At 34.4% G+C, this 16,484-nt stretch overlaps 1 protein-coding gene across 7 annotated transcripts in view; it reads right to left on the bottom strand.

The window, feature by feature from the left end:
* Positions 1-16,484, bottom strand: part of EBF1 (EBF transcription factor 1) — a 453,042-nt gene that overhangs the window by 111,823 nt on the left and 324,735 nt on the right. For 4 of the 7 annotated variants that reach the window (XM_074212518.1, XM_074212517.1, XM_074212515.1 and 1 more), the window contains exon 9: positions 6,846-6,976. In XM_074212518.1, the coding sequence (XP_074068619.1) occupies positions 6,846-6,976 (131 nt within the window). Of the gene's footprint in view, positions 1-6,845; positions 6,980-16,484 lie in introns of all 7 variants that reach the window. The other 3 variants (XM_074212516.1, XM_074212514.1, XM_074212512.1) reach the window with 1 other exon arrangement.

The following is a 16,484-nucleotide window of genomic DNA, read 5'->3' as shown; positions in this document are numbered from 1 at the left end:
TGACCACAGAACAGAATTTCTCTCTGTGTGAGCCTAAATGAACCATACAAGGATCAAACCCATGGCCTCATTAGCACCATGGTCTACCCAACTGAGCTAAATGGTCCAGGCAATCCTTAATTTTACACGTGCCACAGAATTGCATGCCACCTAATGTAATGTATACAGTGCCTGGAAATGAAATAAAAACCTTGAAGAAAAGTTGCATTTGAGACTCATAACATTAAAAGCATGATAAATCTAAAAATGCATGACATCATCTGAATGATTGCTATGTAAATAGCTCAAGCTATATTTCCACACATCAACAGTAGCAGCACTCACTCCATTACTGAATGTCAAGGATATGTTTTTAGCAATTTCGTAATTTGCATCACAAACATGGAAGCCAAGTGTCATGTGGCAACATTTTGATATTCTCCTTAAGTTATATTAGGATTTGGGATACCAAGGTTTACAAGATGGGTGAGGAAATCTCAGTAAGATGGATATATCAATAAGGATGATCCTATTTTATTAATTATAAAAATGTATTAATGAAACTTAATAGAATCTTCTTGCTGACTAATCAGAGATTTTTAAAATGTTCTTTAGACTGAATGTTTAGAAAGAAAAAAGACAGCACACATTTCTTAACTTTTTTAGGATTCTCAAAAGAGATAAAATTTTATAAAATGAGGATTTCAAAGAATCGTAAAATGTTAGGTCTAAAAGAAAACTTTAGAGATCTAAGGGGCCTAGAGGCTAATGTGTTGGATTTCAATATAACAAGCAGTATCGTAGTTCATATCCCTCAGACTAGCCCTGAACTAGTCTCTTAACCTGTTTGCCTCAGTTTCTTCATTTGCAAGATGAAGACAATAAAATAACCTGTTTCAAAGAATTATTATCTGGATAAAATGAGATAACATATGTAAAGTGTTTTGGAAACCTTAATGTTTGCTACTTATTGACTAGTTTAGAAAAATCAAGGAAGGAAGGGAGACTCAGAATAAGGAAGTGTTTCACATAAAGCAACAATAGGAGCAAAGCTAGAACCAACCCAGTTCTCCTAATCCACAGCTCAGTGACTTTTCTACTAGACTATTATTATCTATCATGATTTATAATCATGATTTATATAGGTACACTGGCAAATCCTTTCAGAAATGCTTACTGAGAAACATCCTTTGTTTCTCCACAATTTTAATGCAAAACCATTTATCAGATAGAACTAAGAATTCACCACCAGATCTAGATCACTGTTACCTATGGGACTTTATCCACACTCATGAACCTAGAATTAAAAGTTCCTTAGAATCTACTCTGCTTCACTGTCCAACTTTTCTCACATACTTCTCCAAAACAAACACCGATTCCAATCTGACTGGATTTTCTTTCTTTTCCTATATCCCATTCTGATTTCTCTCTGTAAACTTTTTTTCACTGTTTTTCTGCTTATAGATCCATCCTCACTTATTTGACTTGAAACCTAGCTCAAACGCCACTTTTTTCATGAAGCTTTTCTCTATTGCTTTGGTCTACAATAACATCTCCATTCCCTGAACTCCCATATTGTTTTGTATCTGAACCACATAATTTAGCACTCTAATATGTCTTTTATCATTCTCTTAATTTTTCAAATGTATTAGTCTCATCTCTTCTTGTCCAAATTCCCCAAATTAATTATTAAAATATTGAGAAACTATCCTATACTTCTTTTGTATCTACCACCAATGTGTACCATAGAAAAGGTACTTAATTAATGCTTACTGATTAAGTGGCTACCCCTTTCCAGAAGAATGTAAGATCCATGAGGGAAAATTACTTTTTTTGTCTTTCTTTTCCCAGTAACTAGCACCATATTTTGCATAAAGTAGAATAATAAATGTTTGTAAAACTGAATTGTACTCCCCACAGTACAGAATATAGTGATAGACATATAATAAATGTTAAATAAATTCTTGATAAAATAACAGCTACCACACCTAAAGTACTTTAAAGCTTTCAAAGGGTTTTATACAAAATATCTTGTTTGATCCCACAACAGCACAGAGAGGTTAGTGTCAATATTACCTCCATTTTACATGTAAGGAGGTTGAGGGTTAAATAGGTTAGGTGACTTGCCCAGGGGTTATAAAGCAAGTAAATTTCTGAGGTAGGATTTAAGCTCATATTTTCCTAACTCCAGTCCTAGCACTCTATCAACTAGGCCACTGTGATGACTGTAGGATATTGGAGATGTGGAAAAGCTACCTTTAAGAGAACTAAAAGAAATGTAGAAGCTGTAAATAGCATAGCTTACATGGTAATGAAATGCTCCTTCTTTCTTGGGTAGATATCAGAGATAGAGCAATAATACCTCAGACCACCCCAGAGATTCAGTGCTTCACTAGACCTAAAGAAGTGTTTTAAGAGGAGTCACAGATCAAAAAACAGATCTCAAAGGAAAAAAAAGAGAGTAAAGAGAAATTAAGGCTTATTAGAAGATAATTAGGAAACAAGATACAATAAAGAGGAAAAGAAAAAAAAGAAAGGAGAAGGGAAAAAAGGGAACAGAAAGAAAGATGATTGGTAAAGGCAGTGGAAATACCAGGCTCACAAGAAACAAAGCAAATCATAGGGGACAACGAGCCGAGACAACTAGCAGAAGAGAACTCTGGGATTGGAAGGATGAAGTGTGCTACCTTCCCTTTTCTCACTCTAAACCCTAATCCTCAGGGAGCAATCAGTGAGTGAAAATGAACGACTCATTTACAAAAGATTGGGTTGGGAAAGAGCACAGATGATACCAAATTAAGCCAACCCTTTTTTCTCTGACTCTTAAAAAAAATCCTTTAACTTAAAAGGGGTTCCAAATAACAGCATTATCTGTTAATCTCTAATGTCATCTGCATGTCTAGCCTTGGATCCAAGCTATTCCTGGATATTCTTGGCAAAAGGGTAAAGTAAAAAGAGAAGAAGGAAAATAAACTACTTAAAATCATAGATGTTGGAACTGAAAAGTATCTGAGAGAATCATAATCTGAGACACTCTTGCCCTCAATTTAGTGAAGTTATGTCATGTCCATCTTACAATGAAAGTAATTTGAGGCCCAAAGTGGTTAAAATGGCTCATCTAAGGTCACACAGTAGAATTGGTAAGAGAACTGAGAAACCAGACTGGATTATGAGTGAAAAGTTCCTTAATACCTTTTCAAACCTCTAGAAAAGACTTCCCCTACTCCCACCCCTCCAGGTCTATGGCTCTAACTAAATAATGATTTGTAGATATACAAATCTACCTTATTGATAGGTGGCAAAATATGTACTTGCCCCCTAGGCCATGAAGGTGAATAAAATATATCAGACAAGGATGTTCAAATTTTGTTAATAGCACATCTTTGACCTACAGACTTACACTATATTTCTTCTGTGAAAAAGTACAAATCATCCCATGGATATAAAGATTCATCACATATGGAACTTAGCTCACTGACTATAAGGAAGAAGAAACAAATTAAATATCTATTTATATATTATATACATACATTTATGTTTGAATTAATAAATTAAATAAAAATGAATAAATATTATTTGTTTTTGTTTCTTCTTCTTCCTTATCTTCAGGGTTGGACTAAAACCAACTCCACAGCTTGGTGACGTTCTTGCATCTATGGGACATGATCAATAAAAACAATTGTCTATAAATGACTATACATAAAATATATATAAACCTATATATATATATACATATATATATATATATATCAACATGTATATATTTGTGTGTGTGTCTATGTATGTGATAGAAAACATGCATCAAAATCTAAATAACTCAACACTTAAGGAAATAAATAATATAAAGGATCACTGATGTCTAAGTTCCTTTTTCTAAACTTCAGGGACATTATCAAGATCATACCCCATTTAAAAGCTCTACTGAAGATACCTGGCCTGATAATGTCACAAGATGTTTATTTTCAAAGAATGACTTCTCCACTCTAAAGGAGTATAGGGTGAGGGAGGAAAAGAACCATTTGTTAGATTTCACTGGGTGGGTGGGGAGAGCCCTGGTGAGTTTGTTTTGCAGGCATGAGATAGTTTGGAGCTTACAAAGAACATGTCTGAGCTTCCTCTAACCCAGACTTGCTTCTACTCTGCTTTAATATGTTATAAGAACTTGTGGGATGTATGAGATGCAATAGAAAGAGAAGCATTGTTTTGCTGTTTTCATGCGTTTTCTACCACCCATCAGTTTTCTAATAATGAAATAAATGCTTTAAAGCACAGTGCCCTAAAATAGGGGAAAGGATTGGTATATTTTGCCCTAATTAGGTCACATTCAGTTATTGTGAGGAACAAATGAGATAATATTTATAAAGCTTGTTGTAAATTTTAATGTGTAATATAAACTTTAGGCACTGCTAGAACTATTACTATTATTGCTACTATTACTACTATTACTGCTATTGCCACTACAATTACTACTACCACTACCACTACTACTACTGTTGCTGCTGTTGCTGCTGCTACTACTACTACTACTACTATCACTATCACCTAAACTACCACCAGAACTAGCACTACCACTATCTATTATTTTCTGTTCAAGGCATCACATTTTAGGAAAGACATTGATAAGCTAAGGAGAATCATATATTTAGAGCTAGAAGAGAGCAAAATTTAGGCCCTGGGACCTAATTGCATCATTTTACAAATGAAGAACTAAGGCCCAGAAATGCTAAGTGACTTGGAAGGATTACTCAGATAGGAAATGTCTGAGATCAACCTAGATCTTCCTAGCCCCAAGTCTGACACTTAAGTCACTACCCAATGCTGTCTCACAAGTAAAGGACCTCAAGTTCATGGCAACTGAATAGAGTGGCAATGTTATGGATGGATACAAGAAGACTTGGGAGAAAACATAATGTCTATACTCAAGAAACTGAAGAGCTTTTAACTGAAGATCTTTCTCTTAGGACCGGGCATAGATTTCTTCAAACAAGATCCAAATGGTTAAAAAAAGTGGGGTACAATGGGTTGTAAACTGAAAAGAAGCAGAAAGGAAAACTTTCCAAAATTTAGAGCTATTTCAAAGTAGAATAGGATGTTTCAACAGGTACAGTTCCCCTGGAGATTTTTAGGCAGAAGTTAGATTATCACTTTCTAGGTATGAGGTGGATAAAATTCTTGTTAAGAAAATCTGTGGAGAGTAAGAAGTCTTATGATCTCTCTCTCAACTCTTAAATTATATGATTCTGAGAAAACTACTCAGATTATTCTAAATTGTGCTTTGGTCATCTTGTTCTATCTCAAAGTGGACAAATGCCCAATTACATACAACCACCAAAATGAATGAAATTTTTTTTAAAAAAATTGTTCTAAAAGCTGTTTTGGGAAGAGAAAAACATTTGGTAAGTTGCCTAAACTTTCTGCATATCCATATAGCATTAGTCTAAGAAGTTAATCTAAGTGAATCAAAATAAAATTTAAGATGGGATATTAAGAGAGAAAGGATGCTGAAATAAGAGCCAAAAGATCTAGGTTCTGGTCTTGCTTCTGCCACTAATTAGACTTGTAAATCTTGGTTAAATTATTTACCTCACTAGGTTTTAGTTTCCTCATCTATAAAATGAGTAGTTTAGACTCCATGAGATCCTTCCAGCTTTGAATCTAATATACTAGACAATACAATTGAGTGTGTATTAGAATAGGGGAGAGGTTCATTCAGTTACGCCCAAAGACTGCCAGAAAATTCATTGTATCTTTTAAGGCAGCTCATTCTCCTTTGAGGCAGTGTAATTGTTAGGAAGTTTTCCTTTATATGGAACCTAAATATACCTTTATGTAACTTTCACCCATTTCTGTCCTGTAGGGCCAAGCAAAACAACTCAGGCCCATTTTTCATAAGAAAGTCTTTCAAATGCTTGCATGTCATCCCTTAATTCATCTCTTTTCCAAAGTAAAACACTAATACATAGGTAAGGAAAGTGTCCCAAGACAACTCTTCTGTGGAAAGTTTAAATTCTTGAGTTAATCATGACCACTGCCAGAAAAGCAGGATATTAAGTTAAAATAACTCTTATGCTATTTGAAAACATTGTGGGAAAGAACTATTTTCAGCTGGTAAAGAAGCAATCAAAAAATGGCTTACATGGGGGCAGCTAGGTGGCACAGTGGATGGAGCACTGGCCTTGGAGTCAGGAGTACCTGAGTTCAAATCTGGCCTCAGAAACCTAATAATTACCTAGCTGTGTGACCTTGGGCAAGTCACTTAACCCCATTGCCTTGCAAAAAAGAAAAAAATGGCTTACAGGTAGGACTGAAAAGGAAGACAAACATATTCAATTTAATTTAACATATATGAAATGCCTACTATGTACAATGTACCTTAAGCAGGCAAACTCCTAATGAATGTTATAAAATAAAATGAAGATTTATACTTAGATTGTTATTTTTCTTAGAATGTTATTCCTAAAAGAAAGTTTGATAATAATCTGAATCTCATGAAGTCCAGGAACCAGAAAAAGTTCTAAATATACTTCTACTACTTAAGGGTCATTCACACCACTGTAAAAAATATGTAGTGAACTTCCCACAAGATATCTATATTAGCAAGTTCACAAAGCTAGCACAGTAAAGAAGAAGTCCAAATACATGTCTTGACCATGTCATTTGGTTGGAAAATGGAAGGAGTTTCAGTTAAAAAGTGCTGCCTCTTGATAAATACATTTGTCTGAAGCTTCCTTGTCATCATCCAGAACAACTGACTGTGATAGAGCTATTCTCTAGGGTTTGAAATAGCTCCATTAGCATTGCACATATAGCTATTTTCCAAAACTAGGAAAAAAGTTATGAGATAGTAATGTTCAGACAACACCTACCTCACTCCAGACCAGCATGGTACCGAATATGACCTGTAACCCATCAAAGAAATTGTCTCCTATGATGATCACTGTGGCACCTCCCGTAGTCCATCCTTCACTTGGACTGATAGCTTTGATACAGGGAGTAGCTGCTTTTCAACACACATGAAAAAGAGAAGAAATCTGCTGTTAGAACCAAACTAATAATGACTTTTTTAAGACTTCTTTTTTCAATAACATTTAAGATCTTCAAGATCTCAAATACTTTTTAATTATGGCATGATATGGGATGTAGTATCACCTTAAGATAACATTGCTTACAATATTTGCATCAAATGTATAATTCATTTTCAGCCCACAGGAAAGCTGGAAACATGATCAAAAGTAATCAGTGTTAATATATGAAATGCTGATTAAATCACCTTTAAAAAAATCTCTCAATTCCTTCATTTTCAGGTGCAAATTTCATTTCATGAGAAAATGTATTGATTAAAAAGAAAGTAATAATCATTTAGCCAATTAGTAGTGGAAGTAGATGGGGGAAGCAGAAGTCAGGATTCCTTCTCACATCAGGGTCTAAAATTTAGACTCTAAATTATTGTTTTTTCCCTTACTTCATTTCCCCTCTATTAATATAACAGCACAAGAGGTTTGATATGTTTACATGAAATAATACTTTCAATCAAATGTCATCACAACCCCATTTTATAGACAAGAACTGTACTGAACAAGATGGCTAAAATTATATAATCCTATAAATTGAGTTAATAGTAGATCCATAAAGAGTATACATAGTTCTCAAACGTTCATTCATTTCTTTTAATTTCAATTCCCCCCATCCAAAACCATAGTACTAGGTTTGCTAAACATCCACTTTTTTTCCATTGTAAAAAGGCATCTGGTGATAAGAAACACTTTGTAAATGTTGTAAATAGATTGGAGGAGATTTACTCAAATGAACATGGCACAAGTTGAATACAATTGCTTGGGGGACCACTACTTGGCAAGAGTGAAACAGTGAAGTTATGTCTTTGAGGTTCTAAAGCAAACAGCTTAATTTCACAGATTTTTAATATTACTAGCTTGTCTGTCATTCCCAGAAGTGTTTTTAATTAGTCGCAACACCTCAAAGCCCCCAAAACTGGGAAATGAGTAGGAGAGAAAGTGGGACTCTCCTTTAACAAAAACCTCTAAACATTCCAATCAATTTTCCTACTACTTAAGCTAATAGAAAACCCAGTTAATTCTACAGGAAAGGAAATAGGTAAATATCACTAAACATTGTCAAATCTCGCAGAATTTCTTACTTTGACTATTGAAAAACCAAAAGAAACTATTGGACTCTAACCTGAGAGGGAGGGGACAATCACTCACCTCCACAAAGTGGTAGAAGATATTTGATTTGGACTTGAGTTAATCTGATAAAATTGTACCAAAATGTTTTGAAAAATCTAAACCAAGCATTTAATTTTGGCTGAACATATAAAGATGCATTTACAACTAAAATGATTCCTTTTAATATTCCTTCACTCTTCCTCTCCTACTCCTTCCATGTTTTTAACCAAGAATGAAATAATTAACAAATGCATATTCTACATTTGTATATGTAGTATTCTTAAAATTAATTTTTAATTTTTAATACCATGAAGCTTACAATCATCAAAATTCTATATCTATAAAGTTTGCTGTAACGACATTTCTTGATATTATGAGATTTAGAGTTGGAATGGATCTAAAAATTACCTGCTTCAATTTTACAAAGTAGAAAACTGATTCCAAATACAGAAACTGTTGAATAACCCCAAAATATGTATTATGATTACCTTTGAATTGGAAGAAGTTTAAGGATTATGAAGGGTCACAATATGCAATTAACTTGGAATCATTTCAGTTTACCCTTTCTCCCCTCCCCCCAAAAAAATCTTAATGTTTTTAGATTCCCAAATAAAGCAAATCCTTGCCAAATCCTTGAAGATCTTCAAAATAGGAAAGGCAAGTACTGATTACGACTGACTTTAGTGTAATATTACTTGAAGATAACATTTAACCACTGGCACCTCCTAACTCTGTAATCCTGTGATAATCCTCACCAACTTCAAAAAAATCTTTGTGTTGGGTTTTTGAAATTTTTTTAATCCAATTTCTTTTGATGATCGGAGGGTGAAGAATTGTCCATGTTAGCATATTTCTTTTAAAAATATGTTGTCTTTTAGGTTTTCTGATAGTTTCTATGCAAGAGCCACAATGACATGCTCATGTCTGCTTCAGAGAGTCTCCAACATAGCTAAAGCCTGCAGGCTTTAGAAGTGGTGGGGACTCCTTCTTCCTTCATCCCTTTGAAAGTCCTATAGAGGAGGTAGATGTGCATATGTTTCAAAAAGTATTTTTTTTCCAAAACCTTCACTGTAGTTTTCACTTTGAAAATGCTCATGTTATCAAACTCTGCAAGCAGCCCACCAATAAAGTAGCCTACAAGCCAGCAAATGAGGAGAGAACAGATTCAGGTTTCCAGAGGAGCTACAAACTCTGGTGGGGGAACAAATGAGTCAAAGCTTGTGCAATACCATCTTCTTAATCTCCTTGTAAGGAAGGCTTGTGAAAAAGCAGCAGTGTACTGCTCAGCATGTCCTAAGTCCACACTTGGTTCTATACTAGAACCTAGCTAATAAATTTCACTTCATCTCACAAGCAATACATATAATCCTTATGACTCTCAGAATCATAAAACTTTAGAGCTACAAGGGACCTTAGAGATGATTTAGTCTCTCCTTCTTGTGTAATAGATGAGTAAATTGAGGCCCAAAGTCACCTGGCTACTTCATGACATACATTCTAGACATTCTAGTCTTTTCCACTCTAGAACAATGTGTTTCTTGATTTGATACTGGACACCTAATAACAATCATTGGCCACTTTTTCCATAAAAAAGAACTATCAACTGAAGGATCAAGTCTCAAATCATCAAGTTAAGTCTGACTTGGAGAAAGCAAGGAGAAGAGATGAACAAATCCACAAATTTCCTTGAAATCAATTTTTCCATCTGAAGGATGCTATCTTTGAAAGCTAAATTTGATATAGCCAAATAGTCCCTTCGCTTTCTTAGTTTGCCAAAAGAAAGCATAGTAGGTCAAATGTGTAGATTAGAGATTAAGAGTGAAGGAAACTTCAAAATCATTGATTCCAACCTCTCTCATTCTACAGATGAGGAAACTGAGGCACAATTAAGTCAATTGGTTTGCTCCAAGTCAAAAAGAAAGTGAATCAGAAGAATAGGATTCAAATCCAGTCTGTGTCTAGTACTCTTTCTATCACACTTCACCAAGTGGGGGAAAAAAGGAAAGAGAAGTTAGTCTACATGGGACTAATGTGCCATTAGTGGAACCTGGAATTTGAGGACTCAATGATAATTAGAAACAACTTGCTCAATTTAAGAATTGGGCAACCCATAGGACTCTTTTGCTCATAAAATATAATGGGATTGAGAAAGTCAATCTAAATACAAAATTCTGTGTTGATGGCAAGTCCTTACTTAATATAAAGAAGGCTTCTTCTTCTTGTTGTTTTATCCCAAAATTTTTATCACCATTGTATTTTCATACTTTCAGTGTCCACAGTGCATGACAAGCCCAGCACTGGTGTTTCTAGATCTCATTAAAAACAAAAGTTTTTTGTTGTTGTCTTTTGTTTTATTTCCCCCAGCCACCAAAGTAGAGGAGATTTTCCTCCCTTCAGACTATGACAATAAAATGATTACCCCACCACGGTTTAGCATAATGGTTCTGAAATGCTCATGGCATATTGCAGAGTTAAAGTGGAAATTATTAGGTAGCTCTTCTTTGTTATAATAATGATCACTCCACAAATAAAAGCTCTTCTCCCAAAGGTACTGCAAGGCACAAAATGCTAATTCTGAAGATTATGTGCGAGCTTTTATTAAATATTACTATGCCCTGCCTGTTTGAGGGCTTCTCTGCTCTGATTGCTTTATGAGAGCCATGTTAATGTCATTCCCATCTCGCTAGCAGCAGGCACACATTTTAGCGTTTGTATGAGAGTTGATCAAAGGCCACGTGCTGGGGGAATTGCTGAGAAAACACGGACAAGCGATAAAAATCTAACAGATTAATTGGTTTAAATTTCATTTCAGGGTGTTGAACTTTGGCTTGGGACTCTAATACTACACTATGAGTCAGGGCCTAATTACCAGATTTCCAATTTGCTTTTTAACAATGGTTGGGGGGGGGGGATGAGAGAAAGAGAAAAAGGAGGGGGGGGTGTATATGTGTGGGGGGGTGTGTATATGTGTGTGTGTGTGTGTGTGTGTGTGTGTGTGTGTGAGAGAGAGAGAGAGAGAGAGAGAGAGAGAGAGAGAGAGAGAAGGAGAAAAAGAGAGAGGAGAGAAATAATGAAGGAGAGAGAAAGAATAAGAAAAAGAGTGAGAGCAAGGGGAGAGAGAGAGAGAGAGAGAGAGAGAGAGAGAGAGAGAGAGAGAGAGAGAGAGAGAGAGAGAGAGAATTTTTTTAATTTACCACCTTCAGTATATAGTTAACAACTAAGAAAATTGCACAGGAACTGTTCTTCCTCACTTGTTCAACCTTAAGAGTATTTCTGACTCTTTCAAATAGCACCAGAAGACAGAAGAAATGGCAGATATCCTCAACAATTTGAAATTTTCTGATTTATAGAATCAATGGTATATGATTCAAGTGCCCACAAACACGCATTGGAGGCATCAGACTCTTTATTAGCAAACTGAATTTATAAGCTGTAACAGCATCTCGCTCTCCAATAGAAATGATCTATTTCATTGATATAAAACTGGGGCCAGAAAAGCCATGTTTACTTCAGAGTTTATGGTTGGCCTTGGGAATAAGGGTTAATTGAGCTCAGAGGTACATGCCCACTGAGGTGAATTAGTGATGTGTGCAGCTATCAGCAGGGTTCTGGACCTGCTCTTATTTTTACTTCTGAAATCTCTTTGTGCTGTGATTAATATCTGGCTTGTTTCAGTGGCTGTAAAGATGACCTGGTCAGCAGTCCAGTATTTATTATCAACTCTGGTCCTACCTTCTATTCCACATTTTTATTAGAAGCTAAATTTCTTGGTCTGTTTTGTTCTTGTGAAAGAGACTATGTATATAGTCAACAATAGTTTTTGGATATTCTGAATTATTTCAAACTAAGTCTTCTTTCAATAAATACAATAAGAAAAAATATGAGAAAAAAATCAACAATTGCAAAACACTACATTATCCAGCAAAACCTTAACTGAAATGGTCTTAAATTCACATTTCTACAGATGTACTATGTAAGAGAAAATGATATTAAGAATGATAGCTTAGGTCCTGAAATACTTTGCACAGTATTATTGTACACAGTATGTACTTAATTAGTAAGTATTGTTGACTATATGAATGAATGAACTTGAAATGTCATCTAGTTTAGGGATAAAACAGATTGTAAACTCCTCTTAGCTTTCCTATGAAGCATAATTTATTATAGTCTAATTTTTGAAAGTGGTTAAAGTATGCTTGATAGTTATTAACCAGAATATTGATCAATCACTGCATTCATTCTCTGATGAAGAAATCATAAGATTATAAGGAATCAAACTTTCTAAGGAGATTTTTATTTTTGATTGGCAGATAGATGAGGCTATCCTACTGAGTAGGTAGAATTAATTTAGAATTAATCTTTTTGAATCAAATATATTGAGACTTGCATAGTTCTTTCTTCAAAGTTGAAGAGTGTGGGAGTAAAAGGATCTCATCTACCCTGTATGAAATCTGATATTCCAAAGGAAAAACTCTCTTAAAAAAAGGAAAAAAAGACAATATTCTAATGCTATTTGATTGGCCTAAGTTTCTAAGACTTGGCAGAAAATTTTGGGAAAACCATAACTCAGCTTCCTTCTTGTGCTTACTAGTGACAGATTCTACATAAAACTCAAGCTAATGTTATTATATCTCCTCAAATTTCAGTTAGTACTATGGCTTGAAGGCATATCTGCTCTAGGGATTAGGGGGAAAATCACACACTTTGGACTTGAGTTTTGCCCATTAGCATTGCATCTTCCTGTTTAAACTAAACAATTGTATTTGCTGTTTATTTTAGTAAAATGATGATTTTCCTGCCTGCTCCCTCAGTAACACTGAACAACGCCTTCCCCTTCACCTTTGACAATAAGCAGTCACTGGGCAGGAAACAGGGAAAGAAGGGGTTTGGCCCCATCCAGGAGATTGGCCCTATATCTTTTTAAGCCACATGCAGGAGATTGCTCTATTCTTAGGTCAAGCATCCTCTTACTGGAAGCATCAGAGACAAACTCCAGTTGCTATGACATCATTCCAAGAATGGAAACTACCTCGCCCTACGTCCTAGCCCTAATACATGCAAGATTTTCATTCACAACAGTGAAAGAGGTAGATTCTCAGTCAGCTGTGAAAAAAGTCAATGGTTCCATCATTCTAAGTTCATTATTTTACACAATTAGCCATCTAGGTAAATTTATATTAGCCAATCAGTATAATAAAATTCTTCTTGTAGATATTTCTTTGATTTTGATCAATTGATGTTGCTGTCATAATCTCTTTTTCCCCTGTATTTCCTTAAATTCAACCAAAACTAGAGTGGATTTTTTTGTCAGAGTTTAAAATCTGCACTCAATTATATGTACACTAGAATATCTACATTATAATGAATAAATAATGTTTGATATACATCTCTCATCACACCTATCTTTCCATATACACATATGCATAAATACACACACAAAGAAACTCTTTAGCTCTTAAAATCCAGGGGACTCAATAATTGGATATATATATATATATATATATATATATATATATATATATATATATATATATATTTGTATTCACCAGTGCAAGTTTTTAAAGTCACCATTTTTCAAGAATTTTTTTTTGAATTTAAAGAGATTTCTTCACTCTAAATATGGTTGTTTTTATAAATATTAAATGAAATTAAAATTTTCAGGGACTTTAATTTTGTATCTCCCAGATGTTCTTTGCTTTGACAATATTAAGGGTTATCACTAAATTGAAAAAAGACAATATATTTGTTATATAAAGATGCAGATTCAAAATTGGGGAAAAAATCCAATAAAGCAGTATGACTGCAAGTTTCTCTACACTGTTAAGTTTATTGTGACAGCTTCCAAGTTGCAAAGCAGGTCATTTGCTAATTACACTTCAAGTCTGCTTTCTAGTCACTCTATTCCTTACTCTACTCTGAAATAGTAAAATTTGTCCTCAGTCTTCATAGAACATCATATCAGTTGATAGGTTGGGGGTGGTAGAATGTGAAAATGGCAAAGCAAAAGATTCTAGAGAAATCATTTTTGGAGTTCTGAAGCTGTCTGCTACCCTAGAAATTAACTTGGTTCCAGATACAAATTGATTTCACAATTCAACAGTAAAAATTCTTGACATTTTGATGTACCTATAACTTCTAAATTGCTTTTGAAAGACTTATTGAAGGCATTTTTGATTTAATAACACACAACATAGTATTGTTTCATAATATGTGAAAATTGTTTAGTTAAATATACTACAGAAACTCAAAGTTCTTACATTCAAGAGGGCTTGCTGGTATTCTAACAGTTTTCTGTTTCATGTTCAAATTATGAAGTACAAATATAAATTCTCTCTCACTTATAGCAAATATGACCATCAAATTTGATTTTCTACTTCCTATTCCTTCTTTCCTTCCTCCTTTCTTTTTTTCCTTCCTTTTTCATGCTATGATTGTCAGCAACTATATGGCAAAGCAAAGACAAAAGTAAAGCTGCAGAGGGGAATGAACCCTGGAAATGAATTATTCATGGCTAAGATTGTAATATTTGTAGCATCAATAGTAAATTCACTTCTCTCTAATTGTACAATAAATAATTTTTCCTACTATAAGGAACTTTCCTGTGCAAAAAAAATTATTTCTTGCCTAATTTTCCTTGTTGTCCTCTTGTAAGAAAAATTAAGGAAATTGAAGCCATGAAAGAAAGGTAGGTGAAATCATCTTTCAGAACTGAACTCATTGTGTGAAAGAGAAAGCAATTTAAAGTTTAAGCATGTGTGTGTATACACACACATATATGTAATTATTTCTTCAAAGAATAGAGACCCAGTGCCTTTATTCAACTCCAGATTTCTTTTATAAAATCAGAGAAATCCCTCCTGAGTCTAAAAAAATCATAAAGTCAAATATGAACAAGTCTAGTGGAAAATCTGTGACGCTAATCTTGGCCAGAGTCATATTTTTAACAGGCGTTGAATTTGTGCGCCGGATTATCCAGATGGCCATACAAGAATCATCCTGATAGGATTAAGCCTTTATGCTGAACTCTGTTCCATCTGTTCTTAAAGGTTGCCTTTGCTTATCTGAATATAAAATTTGAAGTCTTCCTGTGTCCAGGAGCATGACTAAACTCTAGACTTAAAAATTCAGATGCACACAAACAATTCCATGTTTGATTAACCTTATCAGCTGAAGTGAGTTCACTGTCCTATTGTGAAAAATACTAGCTTTGTTGTTGTTTCTCTGAAGAACGTAAAACATTGCAGGGTCTCTCTCTCTGTCTCTGTCTCTCTCTCTCTGTCTCTCTCTCTCTCTGTCTGTCTCGTTCTCTCTCTCTCTCTCTCTCTCTCTCTCTCTCTCTCTCTCTCTCTCTCTCTCACACACACACACACACACACACACACACACACACACACACACACACACTTTCTCTCCCTCCCTATTTTTTTTCTGTTTAACACTAGGATCCCTTCAATCCATGAGTTCATGATACAAATACCCAATGATATATATAGAATAAGTATACTTGATAGATCATTTTATGTAATGTCAAGATTGCTAATTCTAATGAGACTTTGGTTCAAAAAACTAAGTAGCAAAAATATTTATATTTTAATTTCTCACCTTGATCATATCTAAAGTAAATATAATTTGGTTATAGTAATACAGAAAAAATGGAAATTTTGCCATAAACAATCTGTATTCCTCCATTTTCATGGAGTTTCCTATATTTGTAAAGTAGTGCAAGGCTTCAAGAACATCTCTGAAAGAAAATTGGCTTTTTTGTATGTGTTACTGTTGCACTTATTTGGTTTTCATGTGTCTATTTCATCAGCTACCATGACACAGCAAGTTGATCTTGAGTCAGTTTACTGACACACTATATAGTGTGTTGCCAACTGAAAGGCATGGATACTCTTAGGGTTCCAAGACCTGAGCCAAATAAATGCAAATGGATTTGGTTCCATACCTCTCTAAAAGTCAGTTCAATAAATCAATAACTCCCAAAAGAAATACAATTCATTAATATAAATGATTAAGTGAAAGAGGTGATGGAAAATTTTTCCTGAAAAAAAAAAGAAGATAAAAGGGAAAACTGAGAATTCTATTGAAGGAAAAAGGGAAGAAAACAGTACAAGAGACTCTCAGCAATTGTGCTCAGCAATATCTGAGAATCAGAATATCAACAACTCCTTTTGTGTGTGTGTGTGTGTGTGTGTATGTATGTGTGGTAATTCAAGTAATTCTTCAAATAATCTAGGTTTGACTTAACAAAAACACAAACAAAAATATTTTCATTGTTTTTCTGCTATACTTCCCCCAGACTGCTTTTGATCAAAAGAC

Source organism: Macrotis lagotis, chromosome 1 (assembly GCF_037893015.1).
Source record: "Macrotis lagotis isolate mMagLag1 chromosome 1, bilby.v1.9.chrom.fasta, whole genome shotgun sequence".
NCBI classification, from domain to species: Eukaryota; Metazoa; Chordata; class Mammalia; order Peramelemorphia; family Peramelidae; genus Macrotis; species Macrotis lagotis.
The sequence above is the reverse complement of the archived record's forward strand: the minus strand, read 5'-3'. Positions and strand labels throughout refer to the sequence as shown.